The 25,063-nt window shown below is 35.9% G+C and overlaps 1 protein-coding gene across 5 annotated transcripts in view; it reads left to right on the plus strand.

The window, feature by feature from the left end:
- Positions 1–2,284: 2,284 nt before the first annotated feature.
- The window catches only part of LOC103149734 (collagen alpha-1(XIV) chain-like), a 95,890-nt gene continuing 73,111 nt past the window's right edge, over positions 2,285–25,063 (plus strand). For all 5 annotated transcript variants that reach the window (XR_001664343.1, XM_016680183.1, XM_016680184.1 and 2 more), the window contains exons 1-14: positions 2,285–2,450; positions 2,522–2,641; positions 4,508–4,672; positions 5,638–5,799; positions 5,932–6,104; positions 9,110–9,236; positions 10,576–10,721; positions 13,594–13,723; positions 16,976–17,115; positions 17,244–17,370; positions 17,465–17,604; positions 20,200–20,332; positions 20,446–20,490; positions 21,239–21,384. Coding sequence is in view for 4 of the 5 variants with exons in the window: in XM_016680183.1 (XP_016535669.1) it covers positions 2,306–2,450; positions 2,522–2,641; positions 4,508–4,672; positions 5,638–5,799; positions 5,932–6,104; positions 9,110–9,236; positions 10,576–10,721; positions 13,594–13,723; positions 16,976–17,115; positions 17,244–17,370; positions 17,465–17,604; positions 20,200–20,332; positions 20,446–20,490; positions 21,239–21,384 (1,899 nt within the window). In the remaining variant the exon portion in view is untranslated. The remainder of the gene's footprint in view (positions 2,451–2,521; positions 2,642–4,507; positions 4,673–5,637; positions 5,800–5,931; positions 6,105–9,109; positions 9,237–10,575; positions 10,722–13,593; positions 13,724–16,975; positions 17,116–17,243; positions 17,371–17,464; positions 17,605–20,199; positions 20,333–20,445; positions 20,491–21,238; positions 21,385–25,063) is intronic.

The following is a 25,063-nucleotide window of genomic DNA, read 5'->3' on the forward strand; positions in this document are numbered from 1 at the left end:
AGAAGAAAAAGGGTCAAAAGACTTATTTTTATCATCAGTTAGAAGAAGTAGATGGCTGTCATAAGCCATTTAAAAAGATAATAGATATTTATCACATGTCTGAGAACTGCAGACAGTATAAGCAACAATAAATATTATAAGGCCTCAAATGTTTTTCTTTTTGATGAGGTTTCTTAATTCTGAAAATACATATCTACTGTAAAGCCGTATTTCAGCAGATGACAAAAAGACTGAATAGATGAAAGCAAAGTTGCTCTGTTTAATCTATTTGAATTTCCAGCTTTTGTGTGACAGCTTTTGGAAATATTGACATCTTTTTTATCTAAAGGATCTTTTTTTCTGTGTAATACAGACAAAGACTGCTGTGTTAGTAATCACTAATACAAGATGTATAAGACAGTTTCAAATGTCAGCTTTGTAATTGAGTTCCTTTTAAATTGACCAAATCGGATATTCACACTGATAATATCAATGGCAACTTAAGACAAGAAGGCTAGAAAAATGTGCTTTAGCATCATGCGTTAAAGTTCCTAAAGTAAAGCGAGTAAAGTCAGAATGGAAAGGTCAAAGCTTAAAAAAAATACACAAATTAGGGCATCAGAAGTTTTAAATGTCACTGTGTGTAAGCAAACTTGAAACTATGTTTAAATTAGATTTATCAAAGGAAGGATTTTTTTTTTTCTTAAAACTTAACTGGAAATGTTGCATAGAAAGGGAAATTGGGGAAGCTGAGGATTTTTCCAATTGAGTCATTTCCAGTGGAATTGTGGAAATTTGTTTGGAGCTAACCTGAAATTAGGTTAGTTTAAGCACATTTTATTATAATTATATCATATATAATTATAACAAAATTATATATTATATTATATATAAGCAAGCACTCAAATATATAATTAATAGTATGCTAGTTTATGTAGTCCATGGACTCAGACATGTATCCTCCATAAGCCTGGGTTCTAAATTGTCTATGTAACTCAGGAAGGCACAGTGCATGTAGGGACATGGCCTCAATAAACCTTCAGTAAACAGTGCATGACGTCTGCATAATTGAGGAATAGCATATATTTACTAAAGTGTACCTGCTTGACGTCTGATATGCTAAATTATATTTCTCCGAATATATCTAAAACCCTATAAAGGACCAAAGTTCAAATTCTCATTCACTTCCATGAAAAACTTCAGATTTTCAGAATTCTCAGAACATTTTCAACCCTATTTTTAATTAACTAAATAATATCAAGGAAATCACAGCAAAATGAAGCATTTTCTGATTGCTACGTTAAACCTTCCCAGTAAGTGGTCAATGTCCTTTTCCTCCACAAAACCAACATCAAACACCATAAGCTTTAAATTTTATCCTTTCAACTGCAGCTTCCTGATTGTGTCTCCTGTGTCGTTGCTTCCTTCTACCCACCAAATATATATTTAATCACTGCTCAGACATTTAAAACAAACCAGGAAGGAGGCTCACATTCCAACACTGCTGAGACTTGCCAGAAGAGATACCCCACTAAGTTCCTGTCAACGTTGAATAAAACGACTGCTGAAGAATGCCCCTGCCAGCCCTCCGATCACTCACTCTTATAACCTGCTCCACTCTGACAAAATGTTAAAACATGCTGTGACCTGAAAGGAATGTTCTCCAATATCTGTAGGGTAAGAAATTATGCGCCAACAGCTGCAAAAGCTCTAAAAAGTTCAAATATATACAGTAGATAAACCATGGGAGCAAATGGGTCAACTATGTATCAGATTCATGCTGACGAGACGTTTTTGTATGGACACCCGTTGCTCCTGTCCTGCGATCCCTGCTCTAGGAAGTTTCCCAGAGATGTGGAAATGGTTGGTTGAAATAAAGTTGTTTCCTTATTCTGTTGGCCTTCGACTTTCTCTGTTTGCCGTATGAGCGTTTGTAAATGAACTGCTGTTGGCTCATTAGAGCCTGGTCTGCTTTATCACCCAGTAAACTATTGAGACAAACAACAGAGAGGGCCGTTATTTTTCATCTGCTGAAACTAAGCACCTCGGTCCTCTGGGGTTTAATTATACTGCGTTGAAGTGAATTAGAATGAATGAAACACTTTGTAATACTTTAGGACAGAAGCTGCAGATCTAATTGTCCTACTTTTACCTCTGCAGGTTCAACATGTGTGAGCACTATACTGGTATATCAAAGTTTGATATAACTTTAATTTCAATCATTGCCTGATGTCTTTTGGGGTTTAATTACCATTTTTCTCTTTAAAAATACTAATTATTTTGCTTTTGCTTTCTTTTTTTCACTTTGTCAGGTGAAGATGGATTCATGTGCAAGACTCCTGCCATAGCCGACATTGTGATTCTGGTGGATGGCTCTTGGAGTATCGGTCGGATTAACTTCAGGCTGGTTCGAGCCTTCCTAGAAAACCTTGTCAATGCCTTTTCTGTGGAATTTGACAAAACAAGAATAGGTGAGATGTGTTTTGGATTTTTCCTCTTTCAATTGCTTGAACGACGTCTTATCTTTTATTGTCCAATGCAGGACTTGCTCAGTACAGTGGAGACCCCAGGATTGAGTGGCATCTGAATGCTCACACTACCAAAGAGGCTGTGATAGAGGCTGTGAAAAACCTGCCCTATAAAGGAGGAAACACACTGACAGGTACGCTGCCAAGCAAATTCTCACCCTACTTTCCGGTTATTATAGTCTTCCAAACACAGATGAGCAAACAGATGACATTGAGAGGTGGAACTGGAATAAAGCCAGTTTTCTACCTCGGTTTATTAAATTCCCTCTGGTGCAGTTAATTTCAGGTTGGTATTTATAGATTCAATAACAACCTTTGCTGATCGGATGAGACTGTGAATCAGAAGGTCAGGACAACAAAAAATGACTTCCAATGTTGATTTGATATTCTGCAGCAGGAAAATGAAAAAGTACATTGAAGCATAAAAGAAGTGCAGCGTACATTAGAAGGACTACAATTGCATTTTTACTTTATGGAAATTGCCTTTATTGCATAGTATGTATTGGATGAGACATTATGCGGTTAAACTGTATTAATATATCGATCAATCCAAGATTGGATCAGAGATGTCAGTGTGGGCTACCTCTGAACTCAGCTGCTCATTATGTGATCAAACTCAGAAGACAAAAAAAAAAAAAAAAAAACTTGTCAAACTAATAGCGACACTTCAGACCAGTTAAGTTACAATCTCTGACAGTGGCTCCTGCCTTGGTTCTGACAAGTTTTAGCTTCTCTTAGGAAGGGAAATTCAGGCTACAATCAAACCATCAAGCCGGTACATAATGCATCTTTAAAATAATTGGTGGGTACAAGGTTTTTATTTTACATTAGATGTCCTCTTGTCAAGCAGATACTCAGTGCAGTGTTTTTTCAATGCTAGTACAACTGCATGAAAACAGTACCACATGACACTACAATATTCTGATTACATTTTGCAGTGTTGATTGTGAATAACCCACATTTTGCTTTCTATTAATTCCCTCCACTATCTCTGACTTTTAGTAGAGTGATCAGTGAAATCTCTGTGGACATAAAGGGCAATGAAAGTCTGCCCAAAGGCCAAATATATTATTGTGTAAAGCATGGAACCTGTTATTGTGATAACTGTGCTTCAATTTCATGTGCACATGTAAAAAAAAATATTTTCTAATATGGTAAGACACGAGTTTTATGTTATTTCATTGTAAAAGATACAATGAAATAACAAACATTTCAGTTTGTTTCCTCACAAAAACAAACTGAAAATAAGCAGACTTGATGTTTAGTAACATTCACACAAAAATAATTTATATTCATTAGTATATGTGAAATCAGTTTTTTTTTTGTTTTGTTTTTTTTTTTGCTGGAGTGTTACTATCATTCTTTTAAATTTACTGGCTACTTTGAAACTAAGAAAATAGACATTTGTAATTCTGAAACTGTTTTTCATTTCTCTTTCCAATTTTCCAACTTGTCTAAATCTGTTTGCCTAATTAGATATAATATTACATGTCTTCATGTTTTTGAGGCATTTTACAAATTTACATCTATTTTTCTTTTATTTATTCATGTTTTTTGTGGGAGTAATGCCCACATGTAATGGGAGTAATGCAGTAATCCCATTCAAATATTTCTTTTTAATATTGCCTTTGATACTTATCTGCTGTTTTGTGCTGAGCTCTCGAGCTACCTTTCTGCAGCCCTGTTCTTTACATTTTTAAACTTGCTATGCAGTGTCATTTCCTGATGTTATGACTGAAGAGAACCTCTCTTAGCTCTTCACTTGAGACTTATGATGGCCTTCTCTCCCTTTATGTTAAACACTTTTTTTATTCTCTAGCTATCTGACAGTAGAAACTAACAATGACTTGGCTTGTATTCAACTATTAGTCTTTTGCTTTCCAAGACTCGTACGCCTGAATGTATTTAGATAGATAATTTTAATATGTTATTACTTGCAACTTCTACTTTGTTTATCTTTTTTTTTATTTACTGACATTGTACTGTTCTCAACAATCCAGGTCTGGCTCTCACCTTTATACTGGAAAACAGCTTCAAAGTAGAATCTGGGTCCCGGCCTGGTGTGCCAAAAATAGGAATCCTCATCACTGATGGGAAATCCCAAGACGATGTGATTCCTCCTGCCCAAAGCCTGAAGGATGCTGGGATAGAACTGTTTGCTATTGGTATGTCCCCTCTGTATTAACTCATGTCTTTTCTTTGTCATATCTAGTAAACATGTTTAGTTTTCTGTATAGTTTCTGAGTGCCCTGAGCAGTGGAATAACCGTTCGCCCAATAAAAGGATTGGAACACCTGCCACTGGAAACACTTCAGCAACAGTGCAGACAGAGTGTCTGCATAGTGTAGCCTGAGAATATTTATTGGGTTACTGTTTTATATATATGCAAAGCATTCTGCAACATATGCATTGACTCTACGCAACTGAACCTTTTGTCACCAGTCGTATTCAATACATTGGAATATTTAAAACAAATTTTTATTAACTACATTTGTTAAGTTAAATAGTTTATGTAGATTAATTACAGACTTATGTTTTCAAGCCTCTCCTTTTAAAAAATATATTTAATTAAAAGCTTAATATTGGAGGTTAGATCTTACATCACGCCAATGACAAGAAAAAATAAATAAATAACACATACATGTTGGCTTAATGAAAAGTATGTTTATCGCCTGGGGACAGGTTGTTATTTTTAAAAGGTACCGTTATTCTGACAAATGAGCACCATCAGAATGTGGATGCTGATTTATCTAGTATGACTACATATAGTGTACATGAGTATCCTACCTGGGATACAAAACATCAAATATTATTTTAAAGCCACCTTGTTTGAACATTAAAATGCAAGGTAGATAAGCAATTCATGCAACAGGCTCACTTATTTTTTTTTCTTAAATTACAAGTTTTGAAATTCAGACTTTCACCTGTTGTAGAAATTAGACAAAATTTGTTGCATGTTTTGCAAACATTTCTGATAATTTTTTTATCCAGTGTGTAAAATGAAATCCTCTCTCTTTCCCTCTCCTTGTTGCATCATCAGAAACCTCTCCTCAGCACCTTTCATGTTTTTTTTTTTTGCCTCACAGTCTAAATTTTCCTCTCTCTATTTCTGCCTCTCCTCTCCTTTCAGGTGTGAAAAACGCAGATGAAAACGAGCTGAAGGCCATTGCGTCTCCTCCCGAGGAGACTCACGTCTACAACGTGGCAGACTTCAGTGTGATGAGTGACATCGTGGAAGGTCTCACCAAGACAGTCTGTGACCGTGTGGAACAGCTTGACAAAAAAATAAAAGGTTCAAGTCGGTTAATAAATCCTAATGCACATTGGTTACTTTTTTTTTTTTTTTTTACATTTCTGTTAATATCATTTATAGAAATTGAACACTGCCATGTGTCACTTCTAATTTGGTCTTTATGCTTTGCAGGAGGAGGAGGAGAGCCAGCTCCACCCGTCACCTCCATTGCACCCCCTCGTAACCTGGTGACATCAGAGATTACAGCTCGTAGTTTTCGGGTTACATGGACGCACGCGCCGGGCCAAGTGGAGAAATATCGAGTGGTGTACTATCCAGCCAGTGGAGGACAACCAGAAGAAAAAGTATCTGGTTTCTACTGTATTTTTATTAAAATTTTGTATGTGTATATATATATATTTTATATATTCACGAAATTGCAGCTATTTTTATGACATTTCTTACACTGAGTTACATCAGGGTTGTCCTGGTTGGTCCAAAATCCTAAATAGCTTTTTAATTATTCCATAATCATGTCCTGAACTCGGGTATAATTTATGTTTATATTAATCCACCTGAATAATCAGAGGGTGTCATCATGCAACTGATTAAATTTCTTTTAATTTTAACTCCAAATCTGTGATCCAAGGCCAGAAACATTATAATCCACAAAGGCAAGAAAAAGAAAATCACTTGAAATGTTATACCACCCTGAACAAATACACTCAGTTTGATTCCAAACTCTGCAAGTGATATCTCCTTCACACCAGATTAGGACTACCTCTCAGTGTCCACGAACTCCAGGGCTGTCCAAATGCTTCAACAAAATATTTATTGCAAGTGACAAAAACAGTCATCACTCTACTGCACTTTGCAATAACTATTTGTGAAATTTAAACTATATTGCCATAAACAATAGGTCACTTGCCTTGACACACATATACAGACAAACTAATATCACATAGCAGTTATGAGGTCAGTCACTGATGTTGGAGAAAATGGCATGGTGGCACTCTGCCTGATTTCATCCCAAAGGTGTTTTTATAATGTTGAGGTCAAGGGTCTCTGCAGACCATTCTGGCTCTTCTACACCAAAATCACTCATCCATGTCGTTATGAACTTTTAATGAGGTTTCCATGTCCAAACAGTTTGGACATGGAAAATAAAACTGTGAAAAATGTATTTGCATGCTCAAGCATTACACTTTTAAGAAGCAGTTTGCTTCAAACTTTACGTTTTACTCAATGCAGTCAAGTGACGTTCTGTGAAATGACTTTTCTTTGATGGAGTAAGAAAAAATTTGAGTCTAAATTTTTTGCAAAATCAAACTTTCCTCAGTCTTGTGCGGTCTTCTCCCCATCTGGCACTTTTATTGGACACAAAGTCAAGTGCATAACAATGCCTCCACACAGGAGGTTTCTGTATCATGGCACTTTTTTTGGGCATTTATTTAAATATAAATTGTGGAACCTTCTGCACAAATAAGAACTTTACCATAACTCACTTGGAATGCTATCAGCTATCAGCACTCCAAGTGATAGGGTTGTTGTTTTGGTCTGAGACTACTACCTCATGGTCTGTGCTGTTTCAAATTCTCTGATGACAAATTTATGTTGGAGCACCTGGGTCGCGTTTCATGAATAACCTGTCACTGCTACTCAATGCCTCACCCAGGACCATGATATATTGCCACCATGATGATAAACCACCACAACCTCCCTACTGAAGTTTTATGAATTTTCGAAACAGTTGGGTAATTCTAGCAATCGATCATGCATGATGGGAAGCATCTCAGATTGTTTCTAAAGACTTCTCCAAGCGCTGACAAAGGCCTCCAGTGATCTCACTGTCAAATGTCCTGTCTTTGTTGTGAAGGGAACCTGACTACAGTAAATATTTATGATTTGACCGAGATCATTTTTATCACATCTCCCATGTTCACTCAGCCCTAGGTATCAAGTCCCAAGACTTGGAGTGTTTTCTTTAGGCACCTTAATTGATATTAGTTTGCAGGGGATTTCCCAGCACAAGGCAAATAAAACGCCTAAGTGCTGATTTAATGACGGCGTTTTTAATTAAAGCCGCTCTGCTAATCCTTTCAGGGTCACCTCAACAATTTCAGTTCTTGGAGTGATCTGCATAGTAAATGGGGACTGTTCTGTGAAATTTGCCATTAGGGAATCATAAAACCAAATGCCTCTTTATACTGAGGTAAACAAGATTGTATCCACCTTTGTGTTTCAGCTGCTACAGAGATGGGAACATTGAAAACATTAATATGCTAAACAAATAAGGTCATAAACTGGAAATGTTCAGTTCCTCCAAGGCTTGTTTGGGGTTTTATTCAATGCACACTTAAATCTTTTACCTGGTTGCTTTATGTGCGGAGATTTTCTGTCACATAGTCAAAGTAAATTTAATTAAATTTGCTTTGAAACTTGATTCTCTCAGATTTTTTTCTATTTCTTAATTGCTGTCTGATTTCATCACACCTCATCTGAAGGAAACAAAAACTGCAGTGACAAGTGGTGTGTTTGCAAGCTCGAAATTCTGACAAGTTATTTATTTGACAACTAAAGGAAGTGAAAAACCAGAATGAAATTTTAGCTAAAACTATTTTGTGAGAAGAAAATTGGTTGAAATGTTTCCTCCCTTTTTATTTTCAACTGTTAATTTCTACAATTATTATATGAGTACTTGGTAATCTTTTTTTTAGCATTTTGGCTCAGACTTTGACTTTAGTTTTACCTCATAATGTTTTTGGACATTGGAAGAAACCTGGACTGACTTGCTAATTCCAGCTTTTTGAAGAGCTCCTTGTTTATTAGCACTCTTAATAAAAATATGTAAAAAGCCTCAAACTAAATTATTATTCATTGCAGGTGAATAACTCACCATTAATTTGGTTAAATAAATCACATTTTAGGAATAATAATGTGTTCATAAAATCCTTTTTGACACATTGACTAGCACTCCTAAGAGTTCCTATTAAAGATGTGTCACTGTAGTATTTTTAGGACTATAAACATTAATTTTTTAATTGTTTTATTTTATAATCCAAGACTTCCTGTTTTCCCAGTCTATAAACATGACCTCATATAAAGGTGTGTTTGTCATGGTCACTCAAAAATGTGAAGAATAAGACATTGGCATTCAAGTAAGGCTAATTAGTGGTAAAAGCTGCCAACCTAAACTTGCCCATATTTATAAGAATTAAAAAGCCTAAAACAACTGAGACTGTGACAAAACAGACCGGTAAAAGGAGCCATGGCCATAAATAAACTTAATCTGAAACTTTTTTCCTGTTTATTTAGTGGTTGTAAAGCCGTCTTTGGAGATCCAGATCCTGATTTTAAGGCTGTCTTTCAGGTGGTTTTGGGGACGGAGAACAGCGTGGAGCTGACCTACCTGAACTCCCTCACAGAGTACCAGGTGGCCGTTTTTGCCGTCTACCGAAGCTCCGCCAGCGAGGCCCTGAGAGGAAGTGCCACCACATGTAAGCATCTGTGGTTACAACCTATAAAAAACAACAATTTTAAGGCTTTTAACTGCACTGTGCTTACATCAGGTTGCTTAAGAAGAAAATAGCTTATTTTTCACCTCCTTAAAAAAAAACAGCTCTTAATTTTCAGACTTGCATATATATATATATATATTATTCTTGAAGTGATTGGAGTTGTTTTTTAAATATCCTTATGAAAACAACTTGCCTGTTAAAACTTAATTGATGTATTCAGGGGAATTTGTATTTTTGGTTTAAAACCCAGCAGTTAAAAAAGCGACATTTGTTCCTTTTTATATAAAACAATGTCCTGCACTTTATTATTTTTAATGTTATGTAGAATAAGATTATTAGACACCTGCAGAAATGGTCTATCGACGTTCTTATTGCACAAATTTGACACCCTTTTCTTATTCTATTTGCTATGAAGAAACAAGATTTACAAACCCATGTTAAATGCTAATTATTTGGGCTATCTGTTAGCATCACTGACCATGTTTTAGTGAAGAATGATTAAATACATGAACTGTTTTCAGCAAACTAACAAGCAGCTCACAGGAATGTATTGCTATTCTCTGTGCTTCCTGAGAAAACTCTGATTTCTTCAGCACTTTCTCTGGCACCTCATAGAAATGACTTTAAAAAATAGAACTGATATTACAGAGAAATGTAATGTAATGGTTTTGAAACCTTTTGAAAGCTTTGTATTCATCCACACTGGTAACAAGCCCCTGCATTTGCTATGGGAACTGAAAGGAAATTGGAAAACAATATTATTAAACTTAGCTTTGCAGAAACTAAACATAAACTAATCATCACAATGAAATTTGTCATATGTCTTATGCAAAACCAATAAACATTAAAAGTGAGCCATAAATGCAATGTAGGAGTTCCATTATGCATAGGACTTATCCTACTAATCAATAGATAGTTTTGTTTAGGTCTAATTCTAAAACTGTTGCATGAGGCGTCATCCTGACACACCAGAGCAACCTGTACTGCGTAATAGCTGCTCAATTATTAAAATGAGAAATTCCTCCCTGCTGGTCAAAAAAGAAAATTAAGTAACAGGTTGAGCTGTCTCTACAGTTAACGGCGTTTGGATATTGCCATGAGGGGTCGATATTGTTTTTTAATGTGTCATTAAATCTGATTTGGCTTCTAACCTCCAGCAATAAAAAAACAACATTCAACCCTTTGGGATTTATGTTAAATCCCAAAGGGTTGAATAAAGTTTCTATCTTTGATCAACATTTTGACTGTACATTTATAAAAGTGGGTTATTTTTTAAAGTGGTCAACTTATCAGTGTGATATGTGGCTTTGTCTTGCAGTGGCACTGCCCACAGTGAACAACCTCGAGTTGTTTGATGTAACTCACAGCACCATGAGGGTCCGCTGGAAGATCGCCGCGGGGGCTTCGGAGTACATGATCCTGTACGCCCCGCTGACTGAGCAAGAAGCTGCAGATGAGAAGGAGGTAAACAGCAGGTCCACTAAATGTGAAAACGAGAAAATTTATAAAGCACAAGTAATGGAAGTAACACATTTCCTAGAGCAGTTGCTACACTTTTTATAGTCTCATTTACCCGTTGTCTTCTGCTTAAAAACTGCTGCATTTTTCAGGTCCGTTAAAGAAAAATGTCTAAAATGTCTTTTTTAGGATTGAGTAATGTTCACCTGTTGCACAGTTTGTGAAAACCTGGATGAGACTTTATTGTCAAAGTGAAGAAATGATTTTAATGTGGTCTATATATGTTAGGCAGATCATGCAGCTGCTGGTTGAGCAATCAACCCTCCACCAATCAGCTAACTCAATAGTGATCACATGTCTTCATACAGAGAGATGAAAATAAAAGAAAGATAAACTGTATTTTAAGAAAAAAATAAAACTTGATGGAAGAGTGAACAAAAGGAAAAGGGACAATTTATACAAAACAAACATAGAAAATACAATGACATTACCTCCAACAATAAAAAGCAACATTCTATATTTTGTCTTTATTTTCTGTAAAAAACAAAAAAAAAGTCAATTTCATCCAAGATATTGAGGTTCACATTTCTAAAATGGCAACATAGAAATAAGCCACTGGAAGAGGAAATTGTTGTTCTCATTTTTTTCTGTGCATTGTGTGAAATAGCATAGCAAATTCTCATGCCATTTTTATTCCTTAAACTGTTAGAAAATAAAGCAGAAAGACTGCAATTGTAATCACTCTGCAATCAATGGCTGATTTTGATTCTTTCAGCACATCAGAGCATCATTTTAAAAGGAAGATAAAATCATGACCTCTCTCTGCAGTTCTGGAAAATGAGTCACACATGACAGAGGAGGATAAGAGGTGGAAATGGCACAGCCAGTTGTACTCGCCCTTTCCCATTAGACCTCATTATTCCTGCCTTTCCTTTCCCCTGCAGGTGGAAGGCAATGAAAAACAATTCATGAAGGAGTTAAGCGTGAGAATGGATGCGTTCCAGAAGCAAGGATGAGTCTGGCTCCGAGGTTTTGGTGTCATAACCCAAAATTTGTCCGATTTCAGTTTATGCGAGTTGCACTCATGTCCCTTTCTGGGATTTGGGATTTAATTTGAGGACAGTTTTTTGAGACTGAGGGATAATGAGGTTTAATTCAGAGTGAAGCAAAAATGGGGAATTGGAGAAAGCGTGCTCATAGGAGTTTACTACTTTTTTGTAGCAGCAAAATAGAGAAATTGAAGTCATTATAGCAGCTTTTTTCACGTCCATTTTGGTCTTGGCCCATTTCACATTAGGTGTTTGACATAATCTCCAAGTCCAAAAAGCAAAAGAAGGTATTTACAGGGAAGAGCAATATTAAAATAATTCTTTGAACCCCATTTAAAAACTTCTGAACTATATCTTCCAAGCAACTTTAACAAAGTTTACAACATGCTAATTACAACCTTGTGATTCCTTCAAAACCATTATATCTTACTTTAACAGGGAAATAAAATTGTTTCTATGCAGCAGTTCCTCAATATAAGAACTTCTGATCAACTATGTAACAGCTTTTTTTCTGAAATTTCCTGAATAATTCAGAAAAAGTCTTTAGAATATCTAAGTTAAATTTTGGAGTTAGATCAGTGTTTAAAATAAGGTATATACTGTTTTGTTAAAAAGTAATAATTGGTATTGGCATAAATATAATTCTTCCTGGCAAATATTTATGTGTTTTTAAGTTGTTGCACAGGTGTTGCTGGGAATTGAATCGGATCCAGGGTGAGATCGTCCTGGTTTTAAGTCGGAAGTCGGCGAGAGTTGCCATTTTATTTCGGAGATATCTCTGCTGGCAATGCTAGCTGATAGTTACACACTTTTCTCTGTTTCATGTGTTCAAACCCAAATGTTTCACAAGGAGATTATCAGAATACCCTGTGTTCTTCTACTTTAATGAGATACAAAACATGTGAGGTGATTGGAGTTTGTACTGGCAGTGTTCACCGCACTCTACAGGTGCACAGCCATATTTGATCTTGTAGGTTGAACAAATAATCATTCACCAACCTCTTGCACAGCTTCCAGAAGTTTGTTGACTCCATGCAACACAGGTGTAAGGCAGTTCTCAGAAACTAAATATTTGTTGAGTGATTCACAGAAAGGCTAAATGTGCAAGCATTTTTCATAAAGTCTTAAAAGAAAAATGTGGACAATGCAAGCAATTCAGCGTCCTTTTAATAATTTTTCATCACTTTCTGCTAATTAATGACAAATTTGATCATTATGTTTTTTTCTGTTTGGAATATGAAAAAAATATACAGTGTTTTCATCGCATATTCATGTTTAAAATGAAATCTTTTTGAAGGATATTAAGCTTAATTTACTTTTTGCAGCTGTATGCAGGTGGTAGACGAAAAGGCAGCTGAACAAATGTTTTTGGTCTGTAATTGACAGACTCATTTTTGTTGTAACAATTTTCTTTTGAAAAGAAATAATAATTTAGTCGCTCACGGCTCTCAGTGTTGAATCAGCAGCCTTGAAAGCATCTTTTTGAAAAGCTGGAAGGCCTTCATTATGTGACTGGGTGGCTGCATTGAAAAGTTTTCAGTTCTCAACCTTCTTACTGAGTCTCACATTGTCTCATTTTACCTTGAGTCTCCTGAAGCTTTTATAACCGAGCTGTGCATCTGAAATCATTTCATTAAATGTATCTTGTTCACAGCTAGACTCTATGCTTGTTTGAATTGTATGGGCCAATTGGACGGATACGATGGAATCACAGAGAGATGACATGAACAATTTAAAATGGAGTCAAAAGATGTTGGAGTGAAAAACACGGCATTAGTTTTCGGATGGAGTCGTTCATACCGTTCTGCTCTGTGTCTGTGTGCGAACAGGTGAAAGTGGGTGATTCTGTAAATGAGGTGGAGCTGGAAGGATTAACTCCAGCCACTGAATACACAGTGACAGTTTATGCCATGTACGGAGAGGAGGCCAGTGATCCCATGACCAGTCAGCAGACCACATGTAAGTCTCTATCAGCCAGTTTTTCAAGCTTCAAAAGATCTCTGAGGATCCTCTCTACTGTCCGTTCTCTGTTGGCTAACGCAAACTATTAAGTGTGTTTTCACATTTTATTCCTCAGATAAGCTGTGATTCTCATTTTCCCACAATTCTGTCATTTAATAGCTCAACTATTTTTCTGTACATTTTTTTTTACAGAAAAAAAATCAATAAATTGCCTTCAATGCAATTTATTGCATTGAAGGCACAACTTCAATGCAATAAATTGAGACTCAATAGGATAGACTAACTATACTGGTGTTTGAACATATAGTACTTGCATTCAGCCTCTTTAATTTGATACCCCTAAAAAATCCAGTGCAGCAAACTGCCTTGAGGAGTTTCCTAATGTGACTTAACAGCAAAAATTCAAGTAATATGAGAATATAAGTAATACATTGCTGTGGCAATACAATGTTAGCAGTTTAATCTGCAAAAACATCAAAATAATGAAAATGTCAAATAAAGTAAAACCTATTAAATATTAAGATCACACTTCGGGATGACGTATGTAAAACATCTTTTGTAGCTTTGATTGAGAGGCTTTGATGCTTCTGTAAAGAAATTTGGACGAGTCTTTCTGCAAAACTTCGAGGTAAAATCGTGTAAAAGATAGAAGAATTAGACTTCAGGTAATCTGTATGAAATTTACTTAATAAAAGGTTTCTTACTGCTTTTCATCATCTTCATCTCAATTTGCTTTCATTCTCATTGGTGCACCTTGCTCTACTCGAGTCATTTTAATACTTTCCTCGCAGCTGCCTGCTGTTCATTTGGGAAGAAGTCAAATCACTTATTGAAGAGACTTCCGTTTATGCATGAAGAACACTTGAATTCACTAATTTTAGCTTGTTTTTAGATCTGTATAAATATCTGAATTGTAGGACTTTGATTGGAGGAAGTTACATTTCTAACCCAAACACTGCATCAGTTATATTTTCCTGATTAGGTTTTAGTCTCGACTTGAACATTTTCTAATCAGTGGAATAAGCTGTTGTAATTATGTTTACTTTAGATTTCCACCATCTTTGACTTTTTTCATTTAGCGTTACTAGTGCAACTGTGGCATGTTCAAGTCACGTTTCTGGCACTTCCTTCTTTTTTCACCACTAAAGAAAACTATCCTTAAATCTGTTTCCAGCTGTCTCTGTCCCAGATATTTTCTGCATGTGGCTCTCCATGTTGAGCCTTGATTAGAGTCTGTTCCTGTTTAACTGTCTCCAAATCTTTACCATTCTTACTAATTTGTGTTTTATTGCATCTCTATAAAGGAGTGAGGCATGTGGCTTTAAGTTAGGGAATGTTTATGTCAAGTCCAGCAACTACATACGTAGAGTGTTTTTCCAGTGGAAAGGGACTGAGAGCTTCCTCAGTTGACTTCTCATGAGATATTGTTCCAGGCACAATGCATGCGTTCTCTATTAACTACATTTATTATGCAGCTATCTCTTTAACCATGTTTTTTTTTTTCTCCGAGTAATACCGTAGGTGGTTTTGGGGGAGACAGTTAGGTGATTTTTCTACCTATATATTTGACATAAAACAAATTCAGCTAAAAGTTTGGGTTTTGTAAGAAACTTATACAAGTACAAAGTACAGACAAATTATGCTTAATTGTAGTAATGTGAATGAGTAACATAAGTGGTTCCTTTCCACCCTTGCTGGGATGTATCATCAGAATCATCCAAAAGCTAAATTTCTTGTCACCTGCTAAGCCTCATCATGCAGCCGGACGATGCTTGATGGAGGTTTAATCTGCACTTATTTCTTCTTTTCATTCAGATCCTGCATCTCCCCGAAGCCTCTCATCCCTCATTTTGCTAACAGACTTGACAAAATGAGGGACTGTCATCTCCTCCATTGTTAAGCCATAATGCACTCTGATGATCACTGTTGTGTAAAAAGCAGATGCAAATGACCTTGATAAAAATGCAGTATAACGGAGAGTAAACAGAGCAGTGCTTCAAAATAAGATCTCAAGCTAGATGTGGTGAATATATGAGGGAAGCATTTTGTGTTTTGTTTCCGTTATGACATGCTCTGCATACTGAATTCAAACTATAAACACAAAATGAATATCTTTATCACTTATCCACATATCATGAAGGTTGCACTTATTTTTGCATAATCTGATGACACACAATACAGATGTTGTGAATAAGTAATGACTGACTTCTCTTATGGAAAATACACATTTTATGCCACTTGTTGAAAAGAAAATTACTTAAAAGAAAGGAGGTGATCATCATAAATTTCGACTTATCTGCACCTCCCTTCTGGGTCTGTCTGGGTTTCGATCTGAGTTCCTAAAGTATTTGGTGTCTGATTAAAGAAGGAACACTGGATTTATCTGTACTTTGTGAAAGTACAAAAATTCCCAATACAGACAAATGATCCATCTTTAAAAATAAAAATTATTCCTTCTGCAAAGAAGAAGTAAGCTGCAGTGACATTTAAGGAAGCATCTGCAAACCAGCAAGAATTATGAAACTTTGCAAACTTTCCTATCTTTCCACTTTTTCTAATTTTCAATCCTGCTGACCGAGGCACAACTTGTAGTAAAAGCAGTGGCAGTATCTCCTCCCTTGCCTCATTTTTCCTCTATCTCTCTGCCGGTTTGTCTTTGCTCTGACCCTCTGTATAATTGAGGTGAAGCAATGGAGAGAACAATCAGGGTTTTTCTCCTCCTCCTCTTTTTTTTATTATTTTTTTTTTTAGAAAACAGATCAGTAATTTGAAGCCGAAAAGTTCCAACGGATCAGACTAAATCAGTTTTCCAGGCTGAATTTAAAACTACAACAGGCACGACATTTTTTTTTTTTTTAGACCTTCCAAGAGAAAGAGGGAGAATTAAAGCAGGAGATGAAGTTGGAGCAGAGCCTCAGGGAGTGGTAGTGATGTAATGAGGTTTAGTCCACTTTATAATTAAAATAGTGGAGTCCAATAACTCTTGCTCTAAACCCCATGAGAGTGTGAGAGAAACAGAGAATGTAAAATCATGATCTCAGCAGCTCATTCTGTGTTAGTTGCCATGATTGTATTCATGCATTTGCTCCTGACATCTTAATTAGCTTGATGATTGACAGCAAGTCTTTTCTTATTTTTAGTTTGAGCTTTTTCTTAAACTTTTTGGTGTTCTCTCATCTCGTGCAATATTTTAAATCAGAAAATAGTTTCCATTCACAGATGATTTATTTATTTATTTTTTCTGTTTAGTACCACTCATCCCAGCAAGTAACCTGCGTTTCAAAGATGTGGACCACAGCTCAGTCCGCATAACTTGGGATTCCCCTTCCAGGTTGGTGCGAGGTTACCGTATCATGTACGTCAAGACCAGCGGAGTCCAAACTACTGAGGTGAGCTGGTTCGGCTGACCCCAACCTCTCAAGGAGGTTTTAACCTGATGCTCCAGGCAAATGAAGAACAAAACCAACCTCTGTGGATCTTTTCAAATTAAATTAGATGTGCGGATTGTGTTGCACAGGTGGACCTTGGTGCTGTGACGAGCTATTTGCTCAAAAACCTGACCTCCCTGACGGAGTACACAGTTGGGGTCTTTGCTGTCTACAAAGAAGGAGAAGCTCCAGCAGTGACCGAAAGCTTCACCACAAGTAGGGAGGCTCATTTTTGTGGTGGACAAAACAGAACCCTTTAAAATGTAAAGAGACTGATGGTCTGTTTTATTTATTTTTTCTTCTTATGTAGAGACTGTTCCAGACCCGATGGATCTGAAAAGCAGCGATATCTCCTCAGAAGGTTTCAGGGTGTCATGGCAACACCCCGCCTCTGATGTGGTGCTGTATCGACTCACCTGGACACCCACCGATGGGGGAGACAGTGAGGAGGTTTGTTGAGCTTTTTCATGGTTAATCAAACCTGTAATTAATGAGCAAGTTTATTTTATTTTATCGTTTTATTATTATAAATTATTTCCACTATTTAATTCTTTTTTTTTCCATTGCATTTTTCGTCTGGGGTTACTATGTTATTTAATTTACTTTTCCATTATTTTATTTGTTTTAGTATTTTATTTTATCTATTTTTATTAAATTTTATTCTGCATATCTATTAATATATCTATTTACTTAATAAAAAAATTATCCCTGTATAGATAAATGTGTGAACAAAAAAAACAAAAAACTAATTACAGTAGAAAATGTCAAACATTAAAGTTATCCCTACATTTTATTCATCTTTACTGTCTTGTTAGTTGCTATGTTTATTTTCTGGTAAATGTTACTCAATAGTTTGTTTCTGATTTGAATGACAACCTAGTTGATGAAAAGGGATGAACAGATTAAACATTCCACCTGAATTTGTGCAGCTTTTTTTTCTTTATTTTTTTTATCCTGTCAGATAAGTCAAAATAATCACTCAATGTATAATTCAAGACCAAGATGTAGCTGATAATTATGATTTATGTATAAACTCATATTTAGTCAGACATAGGTTCTTATTGTGCAGCAAACTTACCTCTGAAAGTTTGCTGCTAATGGAAAGTGGTCACCTAATTTTCAACTCAACTGTGTCACTCTCCTTGCATCATAAATTCCCTCTAGTAGAATAAAATGCATTACATTTTTGGTCAGGCTGCCACTTTGCAACAATCTGCTGAAGATTTTTGCAAAACCAAAGTGGATATTTCCATATGAAGGCCCAGATGCAATTAAACATTGCATCTTTGATTTGCTGGATGATACTCCTTTTAAGCTTGTCAGAAATTAGATGAAAAAAAACATACTTTTGAAACCTAGCAGTAGCCTTTTTATGGAGTTCAAACATAAAGAAATGATCAAAGTGTTGAAAGCTTTGTGATTTGGCAGCTTTCCATTTAGTTCCCTAAAAGCTTTACATTTCACTGCAGCAAAATAACAGGATCCAACTGCTCAGAACTAACAAAAGAAAATTTCACATGAAAATTTAATTATTTCATTTTTGGTTCTTCTGCAGACTCCTTTAAGTATGTTTTCAGTCATTTCCATTTGTTAAATAAAGACCTTCAGCTTTCAAGGACTGCCAGTATTTTGAATCCACTAATATGACTGTCTTATTATTACTATATATTTATTTCATTTAGAATCAAAATACATGCCTGTGAATGAGAAGCTGCAAGTGAAAGTGCAAAACCAGAAGGGGTAGAGGTTTTGAACGTGGATGAGTTTAAGTATGTGAGGTCAACCATTAAGAACAATGAGAAGGCATCATGAAAACTAATCAGAGATTTTAGGCAGGATGGAGAAGAGTGGCATCAATAAAGGGGAGATTGACCAGATGGTAGTGAGTCCTGCTTGGGGGTCTGGAGGAGGCTTGGAAACGAAGGCATTAACAAAATCTATGGAGGCTGAGTCAGAGGTGTTAAGTGAGGGGAGCTGTTAGAGAGACAGAAGTGATATAATTGGGACCTGCAGAGGAAGGATAGTTGGACTACGACAGCCACACAGTGGGAAATTCAGGTGTACCAGGCAATTTAATTTTTTCTTTACATCTGATTTGGGTTTGTTTTTTATTCTGAAAATCACTCAGGTCTTTTTGCAAAGAGCTTCTGGGCCATGTCTGCAGAAAAATCTCATTTAGTCATTCAGTCTAGGATTAAATTTATTTAACAAATCTGTATTTGTCCTTAAATTTTTGCCAATTTGCAGTTATTTGTTTTAATCACATAACTTTATTCTAATTTTTGCTTAAAACTTCATCTGTTCTTTATTTTCATTTCATGAGCTTATAATTTATTTTATTTTTCGTGGTCTGTTACTGCTATTTTCATAAATAACAATTGGGAAAATATTAAAATAAATGCATCACCATAACTTTGAATTTATCACTGTTATCAGCAGAAGCAGTGAGGACGATATTATTATTCTGTTTAGTACTTTAAGCTTTGGAGTTAGGGAAGTAACTATTTTTAATGCCCTTCACTTTTTTCTGCTGCGGCATTTTTATTTATTAATTTTTTTTACCTTGCTAAAAAATTGCTGCACAATAAATCAAATCACAGACCTGGCTGCAAAATCAATGTGTGCTAAATCACAAGAGACTGCTTGCATACAATATTTCCTTGACTAAAAGACATTTTAAGTACGATTCATGAAAACCCTGCAGGCTAATATTACATTTGGCCTCATCTATTATAAATGTTGACTCAGGTCAGTAGTCACTTAATTGTAGCAACAATATCACCACAAAACTGGACAATAATGTCAGAATTTCCTTTTCCCGATGTTTTTCCATACTTTAATATTACTTTTATGGTTGATTTTACTGCTAGATTGTAATAAAACCAAAATCTGAATGTTCTTGCTATTTCAGAGAGGAGTGTTTTTTTTGTTGTTGTTTTTTGTTTTTCTGAATATTTTAGTCATTGTACCTGAATGATACTAAAGTTTTACTTTTGATCTTCTTTGGCTTTGTCTGAATCATAGTTTCTCATGTCTTCGTTTTAGGTTCTGGTGAATGGAAACATTAACACCTACCTGATTAAAGGACTGGAACCCGCCTCCGAATATGAAGTCCTCCTGGCTGCTATCTACGCAAACGAGGTTGAGAGTGATGAGATGGTGCTAATAGAAACCACTGGTAAATTCAAAAACTTCTCATGAACTATTCAGAAAATGTTACACTCTCAAATTTCACTTTCTGTGAGATTAACTTGATTTCAGTAAAATAAATTCAGTATTCATCATTTTCAGCTAAGAGGACAACTACAGTTGCTACAACAACCACAACGACATTAAGTAAGCCTTTCAGCCACTATGTGCTGTTTTACTTTCCTTTCACACTAATATACTAATATCCACCTTTTTCCAATTTTTGTTGATTGTAAACATCATACTTCCTCTTGGACCATAGTCTTGTTATAATCTCTTCATTTACACTTGCCATAGAGTGTCTCACAAATTTACACAAACCCTTGATCTTTTTAAAGTTCTGTCTTGTTTAGAATCATAAGTTTTATTGTATTTTATTAGGCTTTTGTGTTTAAGACCATTAAAGAACTGCATAACAGTGTGGTGGAAGTAAAGGATAAAACAATAGGGAATACACAACGCGTTCAATCTTGTTGACCATGTTTCCTTTTTTCCACTTTTAATTATGCACATTTTCTCTAGTGTCACTGGGATCTGTTAGTTTTTAAAACATGATGGGAAGCTTTAGATATATTATGAAGGTTATTGAAAAAAATCAGTCAAAAGCTAAGCTTTTTGGGTTCAATCTCTATTTAAAATCTGTTTCCACATCTTTAGATGTGGGGCTTATCTCCCATCATGAAAGTTTATGATACCTTCTGCAGGGAGAGGTTTTGATGTCACCAAGACACCCATATGAATTTGAAGTAAATTAAATGTCAAAAGATTTTGATATCATCTTCTTCCATCTCACAGTGTGACAGTTTTGCGCTTCACTGAGTTTCTCTGACTCTGATCTGCCGAGCGATTTCATTCATTTATTCATATTTTCTTTTCTCCGTTCCTGATCCTCCAGCACCTCGTTATGCTGTGAAGAACCTGAAGATCGATGAAGAAACCACATTTAGCATGCGGGTGTCGTGGCAGGCTGTGGACTCCAGGAATGTCCGTCATTATCGACTGACCTACATCAGTGCCAGGGGAGACAGAGCAGAGGAGACGGTAAGGAAGACAGCTCTTAGTTTTAATTCTGTTGTTTTTGGGGGTTTTTTTGGACAATTATTAAAGATATAATCTGCTAAGTATGTTTAAAACTGAAGATATCAGTTTTGTTTTCATTGAGTGGCTCAAAATGGGGTTAGTACTGAGTTATCAGGAAGTACAGAACAAAATAAACATGTTGTCACCAAAGAAAGGTAAAATATTTATGTGTTCAAATAAGTTTAGGGTGGATTAAATTTTTTTTATTTTTTTTTTTACCTCAAATTCTTCGTGAGTATTTACCCTGATCAGATGAAGGGGTTGCTTCATAAATCTGACGTTATGTTCACCTGATTTTTAACGTATTGTTTTGCTATGGTGTGTGAATCTAATTAGGTTGTGGCCCAGATTGGCCATGCCTCGGGGTCCTTATGAACACTAAGAGAAAAGCAACCCATGTGTCACGACATGGATTGCTCATTCCATGACAACACAAAATGGCAACACTCTCGGATAAGCATAAGAAAAGTATGAATCTGGAAACTTTTAATATGAATTTGAATAAATTATAAAAGTTTAGTTTGTGAATATTAGACAGAATATGAATCTACAATAAAAGCTGTAATTATTTTGGGCTCTTTTTCCATTTTTGTTTAGAATTATCAATAAATGAAGAGCATAGGTCAAGTGGCAATAACTGGCTGCTGTGGGAATAACTGAAGATGACATTTTTGAAGTAAAGAACAAATGTAAAATGCTTATCATTTGTTGTTACTGTACATAAAGCACTAAAAGCTGTCTGAAAAGTCAGACCCCAATGCATGGCAGGCCTTCAGTTTAACAGACTTCTTTTGGGAACAAAAGTGGAAGGGGAGATGAAATGTTGCTGTAGTTCATGGCGGTTCTTCACACAGAGTTTTGTGATGATGGAGAAGAAGATAATGATGAAAACACTGTCAGATCATCAAAGACTCTGTTTGATTAGATGGTGAGAAAAATGGAGAGAATGACTGGATTCACTCTAATGAGCCACAAGAGACAAAGTGTAGCAGGAAGGTTTGGAGAAAAAAAAATCTCTGATGCAGAAACACAGTTCTGCCATGTGGATGTTTACTCCGTTTAGATTTGTTTTTATGTCAGCAGGTTTGACAGGTATATAATAAAACATAAAGCAGATACCAATACAAACTTATGATGTCAGCAACCTTTTTGACTTTGTAACTCAGGAGAAGTTGGGAAAAAATAACTAAAGACAAAAGAAAATGATTTCAGGTCTTGAGCATTGTCATCGGATGTTTGTTTATGGAAGTTGTGACCTCAAATAAGGAAATACTTCAGTAATGTCAGAACAGGGTCTCCAGAGTCATATTAGTAAAGTGTGGCCAATGTTTTGCTTGCCAAATTTTCTAGGAATATGTTCAAAATTCAGTAATGAAATTGATAAATACCCATATCATAGTCCTGCTTAAGCAAACTCTTCAGGAAATTGAGTGTTTAATTTACAACAGTTTTTGAAAATGAATCTAATTTCTTTTGAAACTTATTTACATGTTTTTATCTGATATTAATTTAGAAGCTACCTTCTGGAAACCATTTACTTATGATAACTGAAACCATTTTTCAGAGCTGACTTTGATGCCCCCTCAAACTTCTCCACATCGAACACACTTTACAAATTGTCACTGTTTGGCACAGTTATTTCACAGTAGACTGGAGACATGAGTAAGTTTAGGCAAGTTGGGAATTACTTGTTGCCACTTCCTGTCATAAATGCACATCTGGTTTGAATGTTACGTTCTTGTGCTCTGCCTCTTTAAGAGTGGTTAAGAAGCCTCCTCTGTGGCATTTCACAGCTATAGCAAACATGAAGTCATCAGTTAATAGTTAAAAGGTCATAGACACACTGATCATACAACTGAATTAAAAGAGCTTGTTTTTTTTTACAGGTACTGCTAAAAGTGCCTGTGATTTAAACAAAAATATAATTAAAGTGTGAAGACTTTGTCCACACTGAATAAATGGACTAATCTAGGATGTTTTACTGTTTTTTGCAAGTAAGTAAGAGTTTTAACCACCAGGTTTTTTCCTCGACTAAAATACTAATCTCATCACAAATTACAATTTTATAAAAACTAAAAAGAAATCAAATCCTGCTTGAATAATTAAAGCAACATGATGTAGGATTTGTGAATGTCCCAAGGGAAGGCAGCTAGGCTCATGGATGCAAAATAAAATGGTTTCAATAACAACTTGAGAAAAAAAAACAGAGTTGAGCACTAAATGAGTAAATCCAAATGGTGGTAACAAGCCAAGCCAAACACAAACAGCAAAACAAGCATGAATCTAGGAGAAAAACACAAAAATGCCGAAAGCCAGTGTGACTGAGAAGTAGAGAATCCTTCCTCTTACGCTATAGCCTTAATACCTGAGTGTTCTGCCATGTATTTTGTCCTAGCTTTATATCGAAGTGTGCACTTCATTTCATGGTAACTATTGTCCAGTATCTGGACAGCCTATAATATTTTAATGAGTCTGAACTGGCAGTTGAGTATTTGTTAGTGTTGATTTGTGGCATCGCCCCAGCAGAGGATGCCGTACCATGGTGGTCCGCTCCGGACTCAGGTCCCACAGCAGCTTTTCATCCTGACAATAAAGAGCTGCCAGCTGTTCACACCAGCAGCTTGGTAAATGAGATCTCTTATCAAAGTGCGAGCAGCTGGGAGCTCCATTTGGCAGTCCGGTCAGGTTATGAATCGCCAAGTGCTGCACTCAACACCCACAGTCTAAAGAGCTTGGGAAAACAACTGCACAGCTTCCTACAAGTGTTCCCTTTGAGGGAGCCACAAGCCACCGAACAAAACCAGGGAAAACGGAGCAATGACGCAATACTACATGAAATGCTTTTCTAAATGTTCAAATTATGAAACCATCAAGAGACCATGTTCACTTCAATTGCTTGTTTTTTTTTCTGAAACTTCCCCCTCTAAGCCCCTCAAAAGATGCAGTTTTGACTCAACTTATGAAATTCCTAAAAAAATTATAATAATAATAATTACAAGTTTTTAGTTCATTAAAATATGAAGTCAGCTTGGCTTCAGGTGTTGTTTACCTTTTGCCAACCACCTTTATTTCTCCAGTGAAGGGGTCCTTGGAGTGACAATCATTGCTGCCAACTGCATTCCATTAGTTTGTTTTGCTGCCTTTTCTCTGCACCCATATTACCCTTGAATTTCTGATCTGTGCAGACTACCTCTTCCACACCCTTACCTAAACAATTCAAACAACCTTCAAAACAAATGTATTTTCTTGACAAACAACCGTAGATTACATTAAGATAGTATACATGGTGCTACGCTTCAGTCTGTTTGTCTTGGTTGTACAGTCATAAAGAAAACGTCTCAAGATCATGGTAGTCGGTGTAAATTTACCCTACAAAAACTAAATATCAACATTCCTTGAGTTTTTTTTTTTATACTGGCAAATTCTTCAATTTATTAAGCCTATAAAATACATAAAACATGCATTTTTATCATTTTAAAGAAAATATTTTTGCATGCAACAGCTTCACACCAGCAGTACAGACTTATTCAGGCATCAATATGTCAAAGGATGCTGTCCGTATTTTGTTGACTATGAGGGAATGTGGAACATCCACTGCCACCCGAAACCACAAACCTCACATCCTCAACAAATCCAAATT

Source organism: Poecilia formosa, unplaced genomic scaffold (assembly GCF_000485575.1).
Source record: "Poecilia formosa unplaced genomic scaffold, Poecilia_formosa-5.1.2 Scaffold235, whole genome shotgun sequence".
Classification (NCBI taxonomy): Eukaryota; Metazoa; Chordata; class Actinopteri; order Cyprinodontiformes; family Poeciliidae; genus Poecilia; species Poecilia formosa.